Genomic DNA, 17,544 nt, shown 5'->3' with positions numbered 1-17,544 from the left:
GCTCTCTTGGATTTTTTTTTTCGTCTAGAACCATGTGGACAGGTAAACGATTTAACAAACACAGCATACTCTGGATAGATTCCATCGATCACTTATATGACGTTCCACGCACTTCAAAAGAAAAATCCGGTGCAGATCCATCATATATGTTGTTAAATATAAGTGAACGATTAAAAACGTTGTTGTCGTTAATCGAACCAGGATAACAAAAAAAAAGCATGTCAAATCCACAGATCCTGTGATGCAACTACTTCAAGTATGACCGTTGGGTGACCATGATCACCTCGGGTAAATTACCCATGATATGATGCAAGTTAATTTTCTCATGCCCAATGAAGACAATCTAAACTTCCTAGCATTCCAGGAAACCCATGCACACTAGCATTATGAGCTTGCAATTGTAAGATGTTGTTACGTGTAGGCTTACGTAAATATTTTGGACAATAAAATTGAATCACAGTTTTGCAGAAATAGTGGAGACTGTGTCGTGCGGTCCTAGCAGACATCCTAAAACTCTCGTCTAACGCATCAGGCGTAATGTCATATGCTAACCGACGAAGTGCAGCCGTACATTTTTATAAGGGAGTGAAACAGGGTGTACCTCTAGCATCGTAACGTTGTTGAAAAAAACTGCACTCCCTCGTTACATCTCCAACTATATGTTCGTATAAACGTTTGAACATTCTGAAGAGCCTACGAAAATAGTACCATTGATAAGTAGCATTCTTTTAAAAATAGTCTTGTACCAAACGTCGGTTGGCTTCTTCATGATTTTTGAAAATATATCTTCGTGTTTTCCGTTGAGAACTTTCAGCTGCATTATTGCATAAAGCATCATATGTTTGTTCCGCCATTTGAGCACACGCAACAGCGGCATCAAAAATAACTTGAAATTCTTCAGAAGATGACATTTTGAGAGAGAATAGTGAATTTTTTTTCTATTAATTTTAAGAGAGAATGATGATTTTTGTTTGAAAAATAATGAAGTGGGTAGTATAATTTATAGGAAAGAAAAAAAAATATTCGAAATTTTGACCGTTCAACGGTCCTTTTCCCCCATCAACCAATCACATTGCACAACTATAAATTGCCACACTACGGCCTAAACCGCAGGAGACCGCGGTCGGGGGGCGGTGCGCGCGGCTGAGATGGCAAAACCACGGCCACTCCCTCAAGCCTTAGATAAACTACAAATCTATTTATTTTCAAGAAGATATGTTCTAAAGGGGTTAACAACATGGGTTCATTTCTTTAAATTCAAACTTTACAAAAAGAGAAATTAAATATCCTTATTTTTGTTCCTACAAATCTTCCTACCTAATTAAATAATGACATGTGTAACACTTAATACCCATTTAATGATATTTTAATATACTAATATGACACATTTTATCATTTAATTGGGTAGGATAATTTGTAGGAACAAAAGTAGAAGAATATTTAATTTCTCTTACAAAAAAGAGGAAAAAGTAAAATTAGACTCGGATAAATACATTATATATTTAGGGTTTTGATAATTGTTAAATTACGATATCAAATCAAATATAAAATTAGATATTTAAACCAAAAGATGTTTTTTTTTTCAAGAAGTTGATTAGAAAGATATCATAAAGCAAAAGCAATATCATTGCACCTATAGAAGAGCCAAAAGGTGATAGCAGTTTTAAGTTTTGATTAACTATGAAAGCTAGAAACAGTTGGTTGGTTTGAGAATTGAGAACTGAGATTGAAAATTATGATTGATTTTGAGGAGTGAGCCTGATTTGAGTTTCTGTGAATCTCCTCCAAACCATGTTCCCACAGTAGGCTAAGGTTGACAATGCCACCACATACAGCAGCGGGATCCCCACAATACAACCACCTGACACCAGATTTACAAGAGTCTGCATCCAACCACAACCACATAACTTTTTCAGTAACAATATATGCATGCATGCATGCGTTTCTTACACTAGACATTTCACAAGGTAAAAAAAAAGTTGCAGAAAATATTTAAGTAGCAAAACTGATAAAATGGAAAAACTACAACTCAACTAAATACTAATAGTTTGATCCTTCATGATGATGCAAGGGAAAAAGGTGTTACCAATGTTCCAGCAATCAGATGAAAGAAAGGAACAACCATTTGGTCAGTCTTATTCCCTTCAGCATATCCATTGAAAGCAATCACCATTGAGAAAGTGTGGATTGTAACAAATGCAAGGGAGATAATTGCTGCAAATTAAGAAACTATTTTTATTATTGTATTATATAAACCATCGCATCTTGTGCTATTGCTTATCAAATCAATAAAAAAAATAAAAATTAAAAAAAAAGGGAATTAGCATATAATAAACAAGTACCAGAAATAAGAAAAAAAGGAGCATAAGAGCACTTGTCAACATAAAATGTGGCGGGTCCAAATGAAGGAGTTAAGAGGCTGAGGCAGAAAAACACAGCATGAGCCAAACCGTGACCTAGTCCGCCAGCTGTACACAATTTAATCATTAATCAATCAACAACATCTCAAACTTTCATTATATATTTAGGGTTTTGATAACAACTTATGATGCTTATGGCTTCTCTAATTTTTCTTTTTTATATAATAATAATGCATGGCTAGTTATGTGGATTTACAGATTGCAGCAATAATGAATAAAACTTTCTTACTAACAAGGTAGTGTGGATTGTGGATTTTGATAGCTCATCAAAATATTTAGTGAAAAAAAAAAACTTTCTTTAACTAAATCGGAAACCATGGTGAGCAAGAAAAGGGTGATGATTAGATTACCAAGGGCAATTTGCATCTTATCAGTAAGATAGAGACGGGGTTTAGCAACTCTGTCAGCAAAGGCATCCAACATATCTTCCAGCTTCCTAATCAAAGCAATATTTTATTATTATTAATCAATCATGTACTTCATATTCATATTGTTGAGATGGTAAACATATAAACACATTTCTAGGGGTAATTTTGATAATCACGTCTTTTGCAGATACATGAGTGAATAACTTTTTTGGGTGGCATAAAAGATTGCAATCTTTGTCCAATTCCAATGCATGCCAAACACACTACATTTAATAAACAATCAGGGCCTAAATAATGAAGTAAAAAAGAATTGAAAGAGTGTAATGGAACTAAGAGAATAAACATACTTGTAACCTCTCCACAACACAAGGCGAAGACCTTCTTGGAAAGCAATAGAAGTCAATATAAGGATTGCATAAGGCCACCATGCTGTTGTTTTAAGTGGAAGGAACACCCTCCAAACTCCAGAAAGCACAATCAAACTAATCAGCCACACCAGTGTACTATACACACATCAATGTACATATAAGTATACATACATTAGTGTTATTAGTATGTATCCATCTTGGAAAAGGTAAAAAGAGAAACATTCTTTAACAATGAAACATCTGAAACATGCATTACTATCTATCTGATTAAGCTGTTGTTTATGAAACTTAATGGGGACAGTTAGTTCAGTAAACATGGATGTTTTCTTTTTCACTAAATGTGGAATGAAAGAGTTAACAGAAATACGTTAACTGCAAAACCTAATCCAGGACCAAAAGAAGAATCCCTTATCTAAATTGTAAACCCTAATCCCTTATCTTTTACCAAACCATTATGTGTTCTCGTCTAAATTTATGCGTACTTTCCATTGATGTTTTTATCAATAAATTCCACAATCGTTTAGATTAAATAAGAAGTAGCAGGTATCCCAACAATCTGTAAATAACTAACTATCAACTTATTTTTCGACATATGTGCATCCAGTCCGACTACATAAGTGATTTACTAGCAAGAAGAAGTCCAGAATTACCGCTTTTATCAAAGTAATTCAATATATCAGGTCCAGAATATACTGGTTTGCTAATTGGTTCGCCTTGGAGCAAAAGATGTAAACATTTTATTAGTGTTGAAATGGAAAAACATCAATGAATTGACATAACTATTCAACAACATAATCAGGAAAAATGAAAATAAAAACAGAAGGAGAGACAGAAAATTTACCTGGAGAGAAGGGTGAGGATCAAGAAGGGTTTAGTAGAGATGACAGTAACAAAGAGGGTAAGAGAAGGTCCAAGCGCTAGCAGCACATATCCGATCCCTGCTGCCAACGTCATTGCTTTATTCTTCAACTTTCACTTCAAAACGTTCAGCATCGAAGAAAGATCCTACGATAATTCAACACCTAACTGGGTTTTTTTGGGGTTTGATCCAAGGCCAATCTAGTCACCTCGACGGAAATTTTGTTTCCGAAAACCAACTTTTACCCCCTTCGATTCGAAGTACCTACAGCCATGGTCCCTACGACTTTGGAAAGTTATGTATTTGTTTTTCAAAGAAAAATATACATACCATCAAAAAAAAAAACATGAAAATAATCAAGCTAGTAAAAAGGTAAAATTTTCACCATTTCGGGACAAGTATAATGTTTTTTAAGGGAACCACACTATTGCAAAACTTAGCCAAGTACTCGGACTCGGTCATGTCCTGAGAAAAATACTCGGAATCGATCAAACGTGATCAGCATCGGTCACCATTGGTACTACTCAGTCAAATTTAGATTCAATTCGGTAAAACTTAGAGAAAATCAATCCAACTCGGAAAAGCTTGGTCAAACTTGGAAATTTTAACTTGTTTTAGAAAAGCATCTATAATTGTTATTGATATTCATCTATTTTTTTATAAATTTTAATAAACTTGTGATATTTGTTATATATATTGTAACATCCCAAAAATATTAAATAAAGTTTTTGTTTTTAAGTCAGCCAAAACCATCAATCATTCGATTCAAATCATTAAAAGTGTGACAATGTGGAAAAATAGTTATCATAGTACAATTCCAAAATCACGAAATGTTAAACACTAGTGGATGCGATGTGATCATGTCGAGCCCTTCCCTTTTGAAACAGAAGTACCTGAAAAACATTTAAACAATAATCGCAAGCACAAAGCTTAGTGAGTTCCTTAGAATACCACATATCAGCCTAAAGCTGAAACGAGTCTATTTCACCCCTGAGTCCCTTTCGACTCTTTGAGTCCATTCCGACTCCTTCGGTATCTTTTAACTGGCACGGGTCTATTTCACCTCCTACATCTAAACATACAGTCATACCAGCAAGAGTCACAAAGACAGCAAACACGTACATGCATATCTGTAACGACCCAAAAATCAAGGGTAAAATTTTCATTTTTAATATAATCAAACATTGATACCATTTATTTCAAATCATCATTAAGTATAACATTTATCAGAGTTTATCACAAAATCAATCATTGCGGAAATCATAGGTGTGTGCACTGCGATCAATCCGAGCTCTTCTTTTCCAAACCGATGATACCTGAAACCAAAACTATAAACCGTAAGCACAAAGCTTAGTGAGTCCCCCAGAGCATACCCCACACACAATCCACATAACACATATCACATATCATATTAGCTATACAAGCTATCTCTACCACATATCTCATATCAATTAGCTATAAAGCTATCTCTACCATATATCACATATTAATTAGCTATAAAGCTATCTCTACCGCATACCACATATCAATTAGCTATAAAAGCTACCTCCACCACATAATACAAATCAATTAGCTATAAAAGCTACCTCTACCACATATCACATATCAATTAGCTATAAAGCTATCTCTACCATTAGCCACAAAGGCTATCTCTACCGTTAACCACAAAGGTTATCTCTATGATTAGTTGTAAAGGCTATCTCTACCATTAGCCCCAAAGGTTATCTCTATCGTTAGCCCCAAAGGCTATCTCTACCGTTAGCCACAAAGGCTATCTCTACCCTTAGCTGTAAAAGCTATCTCTACCACGTATCACTGCATAAATATGCCACACACCTCTACACAACAAGTATACCAACTATCATAAAATGGGCCGGCCTTGATGCCTTAGACCCATTGATATGGTGAGAAGACTCACCTCGCATTGCAAAAGCTTCCCGTATGAATTCCTTAGTTGCTGCCCTACTAGCTTCCCGAGCTGTCACACCCCCGAACCAGACGACGGAAACATCTGGGGGATCGTGTGACTAACAATTGAATTATCATCACAATGAATATACATGAAACACAACACATTCATCACCAACATTACATATAACAGCCAGCATTGTTCACATCAAGTACATTGTTATAAGTTACATAAATTCAAAGTATTAAAAGTATGATGAGTGATGTTACACAAAATAAATCCATACATTCTTGAAAATCTTTCTGCTTAACAATTACCTGAGAATACAAGTTATTTTGAAAACGGTCAACATATATAATGTTGGTGAGTTCATAAGTATGGTTGAAAAAGTTTTTGTATCTTTGGTAAAAACCCTGAAAATCCGATATTTTATGTAAAATGTCTGAAAATGATGTGAAAATAAAGTATAAATGCATGTGTGAATTTCATAGTTGTAACATATATGAATGTAGTTTAGATTTCTTGTATTGTGAGTAAGTGATAATTGTATATGAATATTTCCCAAGAAAATCCGATATTTTCTGATTTATAACAATGTTGAGGTTTTTGTATCGTTAATAAGTCGTTTTGTATTGACACAATCAAAGGGTTAATCTTCGAAATGTTAAATTTGGTATTGAATCTCTATATGAGCCATTATAACCATGCATGATAATGACTAGGTTGCCCGTCTTGGCATTTTTTCAAATGTCGGTATTGCTCAAGATTTTGTCGCCCTAGACTGGCCTAGTCTAGCTGTAGCAAACAGCTAAGGCGTGGGGGGTCACCCCGTATAGATCTATACACAAACTCCCGCTCTCCCTCCAGGAAACTCTGGTTATAGCTACAAGCTACGATTGTACACTCAGAGGTGCCAACCGACATGTCTCACTAGATTCTCAACCCTTTGTACTATGTTTAATGTTTACGTGTATGTTGTATGTTTTCATATTCAAAAGGTACATATATAAGTATATGATGTTCAATGATTATGCAAAGGTATAGTTACGATCTACTAAGTATGTGAATTTCATTCCAAGCCCAATTAGCATGTAAATGGACCACAAAGGCCCAATAACATGTAAGAGGGTAATTTGGGTCCAATTGGCATGTAAGTGGACCACCAAGGTCCAACAAACATGTGAACCATAGCTCAGACCCAGATTAACATGTAACTGGGTCGCAAGGCCCAATAAACAAGTCATGGAAAATATTGGGCTCAATATACACTTAAATGGGCCTTTAAGGCCCATTGCCCTTATCTTTTGTTTTCTTGACAATTTTGACCCTTAACAAGGTTTTTGTTTTAAACTTTTATATCTTAAACATATAATCACTTTTGACTTGATAATATGATGTATAAAGTGTCTTAGATCATGGGTCTTTACTCAATGTTACTTAAAATGTTGAGATTTTTTTAGATCTAACACATTTTTACAAAATAAACTAAGAAATCACACAAGACATGCATATAACACATAGATCTACACATTTTACTTGCATTCTCCCCCAATAATCATATGAAAGCCAAAAACAAGGGGGTATGAACTCACATTTGCTTTGATGTTTCGGTTTTGAAGAAGAGATGAAGAGGTTTTTGGTCCTAGCAAGCTTTTTTGGGTGGATCTCGAACTTAGGAGGTTTCTAGGAGTATGATCACCAAAAACTTGCTTAGAAGGAGTGATCTAACATGAGAATGAAGTTATATTACTTGGATATGTAACAACTTACCAAGAGAATAATGACTTTTGATGGTGAAAACCTTCTTGAAGATGCTCAAAATCTCAAAAATTAGAGAGGAAAGGAAGGAGTGTTCTTGGGTGGTTGAGAGATTATTTGAGAGAAGTTTGTAAGTGAAGTGTGTGTGTGTGTGTGTGTGTATCTTCGACCGAGAGTGAAAGAAAAAGATAAAGAAGAGATGAGTTTGCATGGGAACATGAGATGGCTTGGTTGTTTGGAGTGTAATGTGCTTAGTTGTCCATCAAATAAAAATGAGGTGGCACCACCAAAGTCAACCCTCATTTCATTTCTTTTTTTTACTCATGGGCTGAGAATTGCATTAAGGAGAAGATGATTCATTTTGGCCCAAATCTTGATCCTTACTCGAAATCATGAGGCCCATAGAGAAGTTTTCGGCCCATTGGGCCTTTAGGGTAGTTCACGGCCCAAAAAGGCATAAAAGAATGGATTTATGGCTTACTAGGTTTATTTAGATTAGCTATGGCCCAATAAGGCCCATTAGGGTTAGAATGACTCATTCTAGGCCCAAATGGTCCAAAATGTTATAGATTTGTGAATTGGGTCCGTTTAGAATCCAAATAGGGTTTCCAAGCCCAAAATAGTTGAATTGGATGCTTATTGGTCCATTAGGCCCAATAAGGAAATCCTAGTCCAATATGGACTCAAACCGGGATTCTTAGGGTTTTCAGACTCTTTGTTGAAAATGAAAGGTGGATTTAAATGAGCACTGAGTGATATTTACTTAGAGTATATGTTTTACAATAGTTGGATGATTACACAAGAATAGAATTTCCTAGCTAAAATGCTAGTTGTGACACGAGTTGTCACCACCAATCAATATACCCAATTAGCAATTGGGTCCCATACAATAATCCTTAATCCATGCATGGGGTAAAATGAATATTCTACCCTTGGCCCAGAATGATCCAAAACTAAGGCCCAAACCCAAAACGAAAGCCCAACACTCTAATGTCAATAAAACCATCAATCCCAAAACCTGATGGCCCAACAGAGCCCTAAAACACAAAGTCAATTGCTTGGCCCAACTCGAGGCCCAAAACACACCAAACCCATAACTGATGAGTACGCGTGGCGTACTCTTCTGTACGATAAGCGTACTGGCTGAATGGAATGTACGTTGCGCGTACCTTCATGTACGCCCAATGTACTCCTCTGTTAAGCTATATTTCAATTAAGTGCTTAATACTCTACTTCAGAAGCTACAATTACAGATCCAAATCCTCTTCAATGTCTTAAACCATAAAGTTGCTTACTTGATGGCTTTGCATGATCCACATAAGCTCAAACTCCAAAAATGATAATCTACTTCCATGGAAATGGTCTTAAATCATGCATGAACCCATTAAGACCTCCAAGATGGCAACTTTCTGCCTTAGGGACTCATTTAACACTGAGAGTGGCAACTCTAAGCCTAAGGATCAGATTTCAACCTTAAAGTTCCATCCTTGGGACCAAAATGAACAAAAACTCACAATGGTAGATCTAAGAGATGAATGATCAAGATCAAAGCTTTATACCTTCATCAAGCTGAGAACGAGTCCCAAATGCTAGATCCACAAGCTCCTCCTTGATTCTCATCTTTGCAACAAGTTCCAACTTCTTGAAATGCACTAAAAACCACCCAAAATGCACCACAAAGCTCACAACACTCTTGGATGAAGCTACCACTCGAAATTAGGGTTTAAGGCTCTGAGAATCAAAGGGACGTGCACCCCCTCGGACTTAAGGTGCTTAAATAGTGAGCCAACCCTAAAAATTAGGGTTTTGGAGATCCAGGATGTACGTTGGGCGTACGTCTTCAGCACCCGCGTTTCATTATCTAACACTATGTTGGGCGTACTCATCTGGCTGCCACCTTGCATGCATGGGCTAAAATGCAAGCTTTTCCATTCAGGGACCAATTCTGTCAACAACTTCAAAGTACTCTAACTTCTTCATTCTAAGTCCATTTCCGATGAACTTTATATCCATGAAAAGGTGGCAAGAAGCCCTACGCTCCTAGCTACACCTCAAGCCTTAAAACCTTTCGAATAAAACCCAAGACCCATAAAAGACCAAATCGTCAGATTACGCTTATACCCTTGGCCTCCGAAGACACAATCGAACACTTCCAAAACCGAGTGTTACAACTATCCCCCACTTAAATAGATTTTGTCCACGAAATCATTCCTTAACATTCCTCATGCCACATAACTAGGGCCTCATGGACATAACCCCAAGCATACCATAGCCTTTCCAAGGCAACTGAAACGAACCCTCGTACGGTTCTAGAACCCGAAGATGAACAACTTCCTTGCAAACTGATCACATCTGCTTCATCCGAAGTCTGAATTTCGCGATGGTCTGTCTCCCTGACAGACTGCCCACACCGAATCATCGTCGAACTGATTTCACAAGAAACCAGCCTAGATAGAATACTTCCCACTCGTAATACCTTGAGGCTTCTTAAAGAACAAAATCACCGATCCACTGCGACTACCGAATAACAAGCAATTCCACACACAGACTCCAAATCACTGAATTCGCTCCTACTCCTCTTCCTGCCACATGGCTGCTTTCCTGGAGAACACCCGGGGACCTCCCTGGTCCCAACCTGTCTGCCAACTGTCTGGATCACCGTACACCTACCCGATTGTTGAGCCAACAACACATTCAGCAGTCTCCTGCAACCTCCGAAGAATACCTTGTCTAACCAAAACTGCCATATCTGCCTCAATCCATTTGATCCATTTGATCGAGATAGGCTAACAACCAGTCGCCACTGAATCCGACCCAAAAAGGTGAATACTACCAGAATAGTTGTAGTCTTACATCATACCCGACCTCCTTCGACCTACCGTTTCCTGATCCCGACATGTCGTGGCTCTATTACGGATAGAGCCACCAGAGACACATCATAATGGCTTAAACTACAGTCAAACCAACCCATTCACCACCCTAGAATTCTGCCCTCGATGCCCTTGGCATATAGATGCCCACATCCCATCTTACTGAAACCAAATCCTGCACGAATTCCGATTCGGGTTCCTATCCAAATCCGAATTGTTACTCCGCTCTTATCCAGAGATCCTCGAATCAGCACGTGCATAATGCACCATGACTTCCCGTCATCCTTTACTCGGCCGATTAATAAATACCCTTAGCCGATTCTCTGAGACTTCCAATCTTGCACCCGCTCCAACCACCAGGTTCTTATGAGATCCAATATCAGGGCTACCTAGTCGTAGCCCTACAGAAACATGCACTACTAAACCACAAGATCATGTATCACAAGGTCCAACCCTTAGCTCAGCAGTCTCTACCGGTTCCATCCTAACTTCCCATAACCATCCAGGCTCGCCCCCGAATAACTGATCGGCCAATCACCTCTGGTCCTGATCCTAACTAAGTTGTGGCTCCCCCACAACCCTGCGAACTAGCCTGCCCTAGTCCAAATCACCTTAAAGAATCTGTGAACGATACAACACCCGCGCAGTCTTACAACACTCTCTACTGCTAGTGAATGCTACGGCTCCCCCGCAGTCTTACAACACTATACCCTAACTGGCCATTAGTGAATGCTACGACTCCCCATAGTCTTACATCACTTTCACCCTTGCTTCTGCCCCAGATACCTAGCCGGTTTTCCCCCACTTAGATTCAACTAAGCCTGATCGACACACGAAAATTAAAGGATTCCCAATCCTCATTACGTTCCAATGCTCACTTTGCTGACGGTCGGTGCTTACCAAAGCCAACATACCAAAAATATCCCTGCCCAAATAGCACACTTCCTGAAATCCATCAAACACTTCTGGTATCCCAACAACATCAATGACTTCAAACGCTTAAAAAAACGATATCATGCTCAGATCTCAGATTCCAATGAACGGATAGTCTAACCAAACCTCAGCGAAAACTCTCTCTTCCCTCGGCAATCCCGATGGCTCTTCCAAACATAAATACTAAGGCTACTGAAAACTAGTCATAACTCCCTCGTTCAATCCCTTGAACCAACCCCAAAAATGACTGGAGCAGGTGCATTCACTACTCCTCCCTGATCGTTAGACAGTCGACCTCTTTGTCGTCCACCTGAACACAACAAAAATATAACGGGCTTGCTCTCTATGGAAAATCCCTAAAGACATGGCCAAAACTGCTACACCCGTAGCAACCCAGAAAATAGAAGAAAACCGACCCGAGATCTAACTTATCACAATTTCCCAAGCGATACAAATACCCGATATCCATCGGAAATGCCCGAAGATAGCATATCCGCAAACATCTGAAGGAATCCTGACCACCTCCTACTGTGATAGCTCGATCACCCTGAGAACATGATGTAACACCTCATTCCGATCCCAATTACAATCCAAACCCTTGGAACAAAACTTCATCGTGCCATCCTTCCGCTAACTGGCCCACCACCGGAGTCGGGACCAAACCTTGGTCCCATCCCTGCGTGCTCATCCTCATTCTGCAAAGTAGTTATTCCCACGATCAAGGCATAACCAAGAATTCTCCTTCCCATAAGCTTCTCAGATTCTCCAAGACTCACACCTATTCGAGTATGGATCCTGTGCTTTCAGTAGTACGGGCCCAAAACTACCTTCCACACATATCCATACTTTCCTCAGCAATCCTCCTGAATCCTCTAAGTCACTTACTTCACCAGTATACTAAATTTTTGCTAAACACCAAGACAATCTCTACTGTTGCACCTCCTAGGCTCCCCCTAGGTTCCCAACCTCACCTTTCCCTCAACTTCTGAAAGATTCCCATTAATTTCAACTAGCTACCTAATGAGTATAGCCACATGTAGTAGAGATCAGATAATCCTTCAAGTAAAAGACTTATCCCTAGAATGGTTAGACTCATAGGAGAGTTGCGCAATAGGGTCAAGTCCATCACTCTGAGATTATCCAATCTGTGCTACATATGACTTAGCATATTCACTTAATAGCTAACTCACATTAATAAAAGTCCTACAAAGCACAAAGCACAAAGCAAGCAACATTCAGGTAATCAGTAAATCTAACCAGCATACACTAGACAAATCAGTCTATCCACATATATATCCCGCAAAGCAGGTAACACCTATCGCTAACCTCATCATAGGCTTACCCTAGGGTAATCTCCGACCCAAAAACTATCATAGAACATTCGGCCCATATACCACAACTCATGTTGTCCACATCCACCCTCGCTGCCGGCTGCCTTATGCATGCACATTATACACAAAACAGAATCTCACAGACTATCACATAATAAACTATACCCTAATACCACAGGAAATAAGGTCAAATCAGCTATTCTAAGGCTATAAGATCCTAACCGTATACAATTTTCAAAACATACACATTGCAGTTACAAATACCAATTATCATTCTCATTCCAGCATGACATCCAAGATCCTCATGGCTACAAGCACCACATATCAAGCCAACCTATTGCTGACTACTCAACACTAGCATGCAAGTCTACCAGCTCATACAACATATACAGGCATCTCCCCTAGCCCTAACTAGCGTGCGATTCACAGATTCATAATCAAATCATAATAGATAACAAATGTGGGTATTTTGGGGAAACTTACTCGAGCTCGGCTGATTGCATGAACCACACCCTATCTTGTCTTAAAAATTCTTTACTTAAAACATTTTTCTTTTGAAAGCTTTACTGATCCTCAGTCTGAGTTCAGACACACCCGAAAGTATGTCAGAATCACTCAAACCAAGGCTCTGATACCAACTTGTAACGACCCATAAATCAAGGGTTAAAATTTCATTTTTAATATAATCAAACATTGATACCATTTATTTCAAACATTTAAAATCATCATTAAGTATAACATTTATCAGAGTTTATCACAAAATCAATCATTGCGGATATCATAGGTATGTGCACTGCGATCAATCCGAGCTCTTCTTTTCCAAACCGATGATACCTGAAACCAAAACTGTAAACCGTAAGCACAAAGCTTCGTGAGTCCCCTAGAGCATACCCCACACACAATCCACATAACACATATCACATATCATATTAGCTATACAAGCTATCTCTACCACATTTCACATATCAATTAGCTATAAAGTTATCTCTACCACATATCGCATATCAATTAGCTGTAAAGCTATCTCTACTGCATACCACATATCAATTAGCTATACAATCTACATCCACCACATAATATAGATCAATTAGCTATAAAAGCTACCTCTACCACATATCACATATCAATCAACTATAAAGCTATCTCTACCATTAGCCACAAAGGCTATCTCTACCGTTAGCCACAAAGGTTATCTCTATGATTAGTTGTAAAGACTATCTCTACCATTAGCCCCAAAGGCTATCTCTACCGTTAGCCATAAAGGTTATCTCTACCACTAGACCAACTCCACATGAGTTCACGGCCGTGAACTCATGGGTGAGGGTTTTATGGTGCTAAATGGCCTCATATGACTTGGGAAAATTAGCTAGGATCAAATCTAGGGCATAGGAATGGATTTAACTCACTTATGGACCATTTAATGGAGTTTACGGCAGTAAACTAGGAGTTTACGGCCGTAAATTCCCCCATACCCATTCCTTATTTGTTTTGGGGTGCTAGGACAATCACATGTGGTTTAAACTCATTTTACAAGCCTTGGATGGAATTTTGGGCATCATTTGCTTATGTTATAGGAGTTTACGGCCCAAGAACCCATCCTTGGGGGGTTTACGGCTGTGAACTCATAAGGGAGGGGTTTTCATTGAGTTTAAGGCTTCTAATTCGTTTATGGTTGATTCTAGAATTTATTCCAAGGCTATTGGTGTGTTTAAATGGCATTTTAACACTTCAAATGAGTTTACTCCCCATGATATGGAGTTTACGGCCCAAGCATGTTCTTGGGCAGTAAACTCATGTTTACTCTCCAAAAATTAATTTCAAGGTGTTCTAAGTCCATTTTGGTAAGCCCCTAAGTCATATCTAAGCTCCAAAGGTCGATTGGAAGGGTTTTTGGGCTCCAAAACCCAATTTATATGAGTTCACGGCCTAGGACTGTTCTAGGGCCGTAAAATCATGAATATTGTCCTATTTCATGATTTAAACTCAAAAATGAAGGCTAAAGATGTTATAATAGGAGCTAAGGAAGTTACCTTGATGATTTGGGGCTTGAATTCAATGATTTTTGGACTTAAAGTGTGGGTTTGAGGAGAGAGGTTAGAGAGAGAGAGAGTAGTGAGAGAGAGGAAAGGCTTCAAATGAAGTCTTTTGAGCTTTAAATAGGTCCTAAGTTCAGGACACGATGGAATTCTACCCGATACCGACGTTAGACGTGACTTTTGGTCGCACTCAATTAAGTTATTTTTATAACTTGACGGAATAAAACAATTATTTTTCAAATTAATAAATTGAAGCGTTTCCATGGATTTTTAACGTATTTGGAAAATTATTAAGTCACAATAACAAACTTAAAATAAATGACTTAATTTAGAAACGAACGGAAACAATTTAAGACGACGAATTTTTAATGATGTATCGGGTTACAACGACGGAACGAACTTCAGGTTGTCACATTATCCCCCCGTTAGAGGGAATTTCGTCCCAAAATTCAAACTTTAGATGTGACTCAAGGATTTGGAAAGAGATACAGATACTTCTACTTTGTTGGATTTTCGCGCTCTCAAGTGAATTCGAGTCCTAGTGTGGCTTTCCGGCGAATTTTCGCTGTTGGGATATGACTTTGTTTCGTACGCTAGTCTCTCGATTTAGGATTTCGATTGGTTCTACCATGGGGTTCAGACTTTCATTGATTTCGGTCTTATCGAAGGAATTACTAGGGTTTCATCGGGTAGATCCTTCTTAAGGGCAGAGACGTGGGATACCGGATGGATGCTGCTAAGTCCTGAGGGTAGTCGGAGTTTGTAGGCTACAAAATCAATCCTAATGAGGATTTCGAAAAGTTCTATGTTCCTTGGGATACACGTTTCAGAATGTAACACACCATCTTTCTCATTTTTGGCTACTTTGATGGAGGACGTTTCGGTTACTAATTGAGGACTATGTTTGTGAAGAGATTCGAATGAATAGGTAACAGTTTATCTTTCAGGACTAGAATTGAAAAATAATTGCTAGCAGAAGGGTTGTTGAAGAGGAATATACCTGAGGCAACGGTGGGATCGGCGGCTGCCTCACTTTATCCTATAGCTAGGACTCTTCCAGTGTTGCCAGTTGTTGCTGCATTGGGGCATTTTCTCTTATAATGCCCGACTTTACCGCAACTATAACAGGCCTGACTAATGCCTGCTCCGGAAGTTTGATTTGTTGGTGTTCTGCAACTCCGTGCAAGGTGACCCTCTTGGCCAGAATTTTTGCAAAATTTTACACGACAGGGACCGTGGATGTAGTGGTGGTAAGTACACTGGTTACACCACGGGAGAACACCGGCATATCCAGTGATAGGTGCTTGGGCTGAGGAACCGATGACAAATACGGCAGCAGGGGTAGTGGTAGCATGGACTGCCACAAGCTGTTGTTTCTTCGAGAACTCCTGTTAAGGCTGACATTTCTCCCCCGCCTCCCAAAACTTTCTTTTCTCACCATTTCTTTCTATCGGTTCAGGAGTGGTGGCTGCTTCCTCTACATTCTCACTATGGTCGATCAAGATTTGCGCAAGGCATTTGGCGCTGTCGTATGTATCCGGCTTCACAGCTAAAACGTTTCCTTTGGTTGGCTGGGTCAACCCCCAGATGAACCTCTCTACCTTTTTGCTTTTAGGGGTAACCATCCCCGGACAAAGAAGTGCCAAGTCGTCAAACCTTGAAGTGTAAGCGGCGATATCGGAACCTTTCATCTTCAGGTTCTAGAGTTCATGCTCTAGCTTCTAAATTTCACCCCGAGGGCAATACTCCGCGCGTAGAAGTTCATTCATAACTTCCCAACCCATAGCATTGGCTACAGGTAGAGTTAGGGATTTGACTCGGCCGTTCCACCAAGTCAGAGCTTTATCGATGAGAGTGCAGGCGGTAAATTTCACCTTGTCGGATTCTGAACAAGCACAGATCTCGAAGATAGATTTGATTATCTCTAACCACCTTGTTAGAGCAATGACACCTCCTGTGCCATCGAAGAACGCAGGTTTCGCACTCATAAGGTCCTTATAGGAACACTCCTTCCGGTGTCCCTGGTTACCTTCCTGGTTTTGGGGCTGGGGACCACCTCCTGAATTACCAAGGTTCATTTGTGACATGGCGGCTGTCACTGCAGCAGTAATTGTCACACCCCCAAACCAGAATGGCGGAAACGTTCGGAGGCGGAGGACGTCATATTCAGTATCATAATAGTTCATAGAAAGGAAAGTACACACCACCATACATAAATAAGGGTTTTAAAAGTGTTTACATAATGGTATTCATTACATGTTCAAAAGATAAATACATAAACATCTTTTAAAAAGATACGCCAGCGCGTTAATTCCCAAAAGTTGATTTCCAACCTGCTTAGCGGTTCCCTGAGAATACAAGTTATTTCAAAGAGAAAGTGTCAACAATTAAGTTGGTGAGTTCGTAAGTGGTATAGAAACATTGAATGCCATTCCAAAATGAGTGTATGTTTTCTAAGAAAATCCTTTATTTTCTTATAAAAGTATGAAATGCATGAGAGTATTTGTGTTGAAAAATGTAGATAGTTGAACCAAGAAAATCCCTTATTTTCCTAATAGTTGTTTGGTTTGTATACAGGAAAATCCCATATTTTTCCTAAAGTAATAGTTTGTTTAATGTCCAAGACTAAAAATTGGAAGCATACCACATGCTTTAGAAGATTTTAAACATAGATTTATATAATAAACCTATC

At 38.8% G+C, this 17,544-nt stretch overlaps 1 protein-coding gene across 1 annotated transcript; it reads right to left on the bottom strand.

Annotated features, from left to right (window-relative positions):
• Nucleotides 1–1,652: 1,652 nt before the first annotated feature.
• LOC111895098 (gamma-secretase subunit APH1-like) lies at nucleotides 1,653–4,268 on the bottom strand. Its single transcript, XM_023891208.3, has 6 exons — nucleotides 3,998–4,268; nucleotides 3,136–3,291; nucleotides 2,771–2,856; nucleotides 2,343–2,468; nucleotides 2,087–2,214; nucleotides 1,653–1,883 (listed from the first exon to the last, which is right to left on the bottom strand). The coding sequence occupies exons 1-6, from the start codon at nucleotides 4,108–4,110 to the stop codon at nucleotides 1,734–1,736; spliced, it is 759 nt and encodes a 252-aa protein (XP_023746976.1). The 5' UTR covers nucleotides 4,111–4,268; the 3' UTR covers nucleotides 1,653–1,733.
• Nucleotides 4,269–17,544: the final 13,276 nt, after the last annotated feature.

The sequence above is a fragment of the Lactuca sativa genome, chromosome 2 (genome assembly GCF_002870075.4).
Source record: "Lactuca sativa cultivar Salinas chromosome 2, Lsat_Salinas_v11, whole genome shotgun sequence".
Taxonomy (NCBI): domain Eukaryota; kingdom Viridiplantae; phylum Streptophyta; class Magnoliopsida; order Asterales; family Asteraceae; genus Lactuca; species Lactuca sativa.
This window is presented reverse-complemented; position numbering and strand designations above follow the sequence as displayed.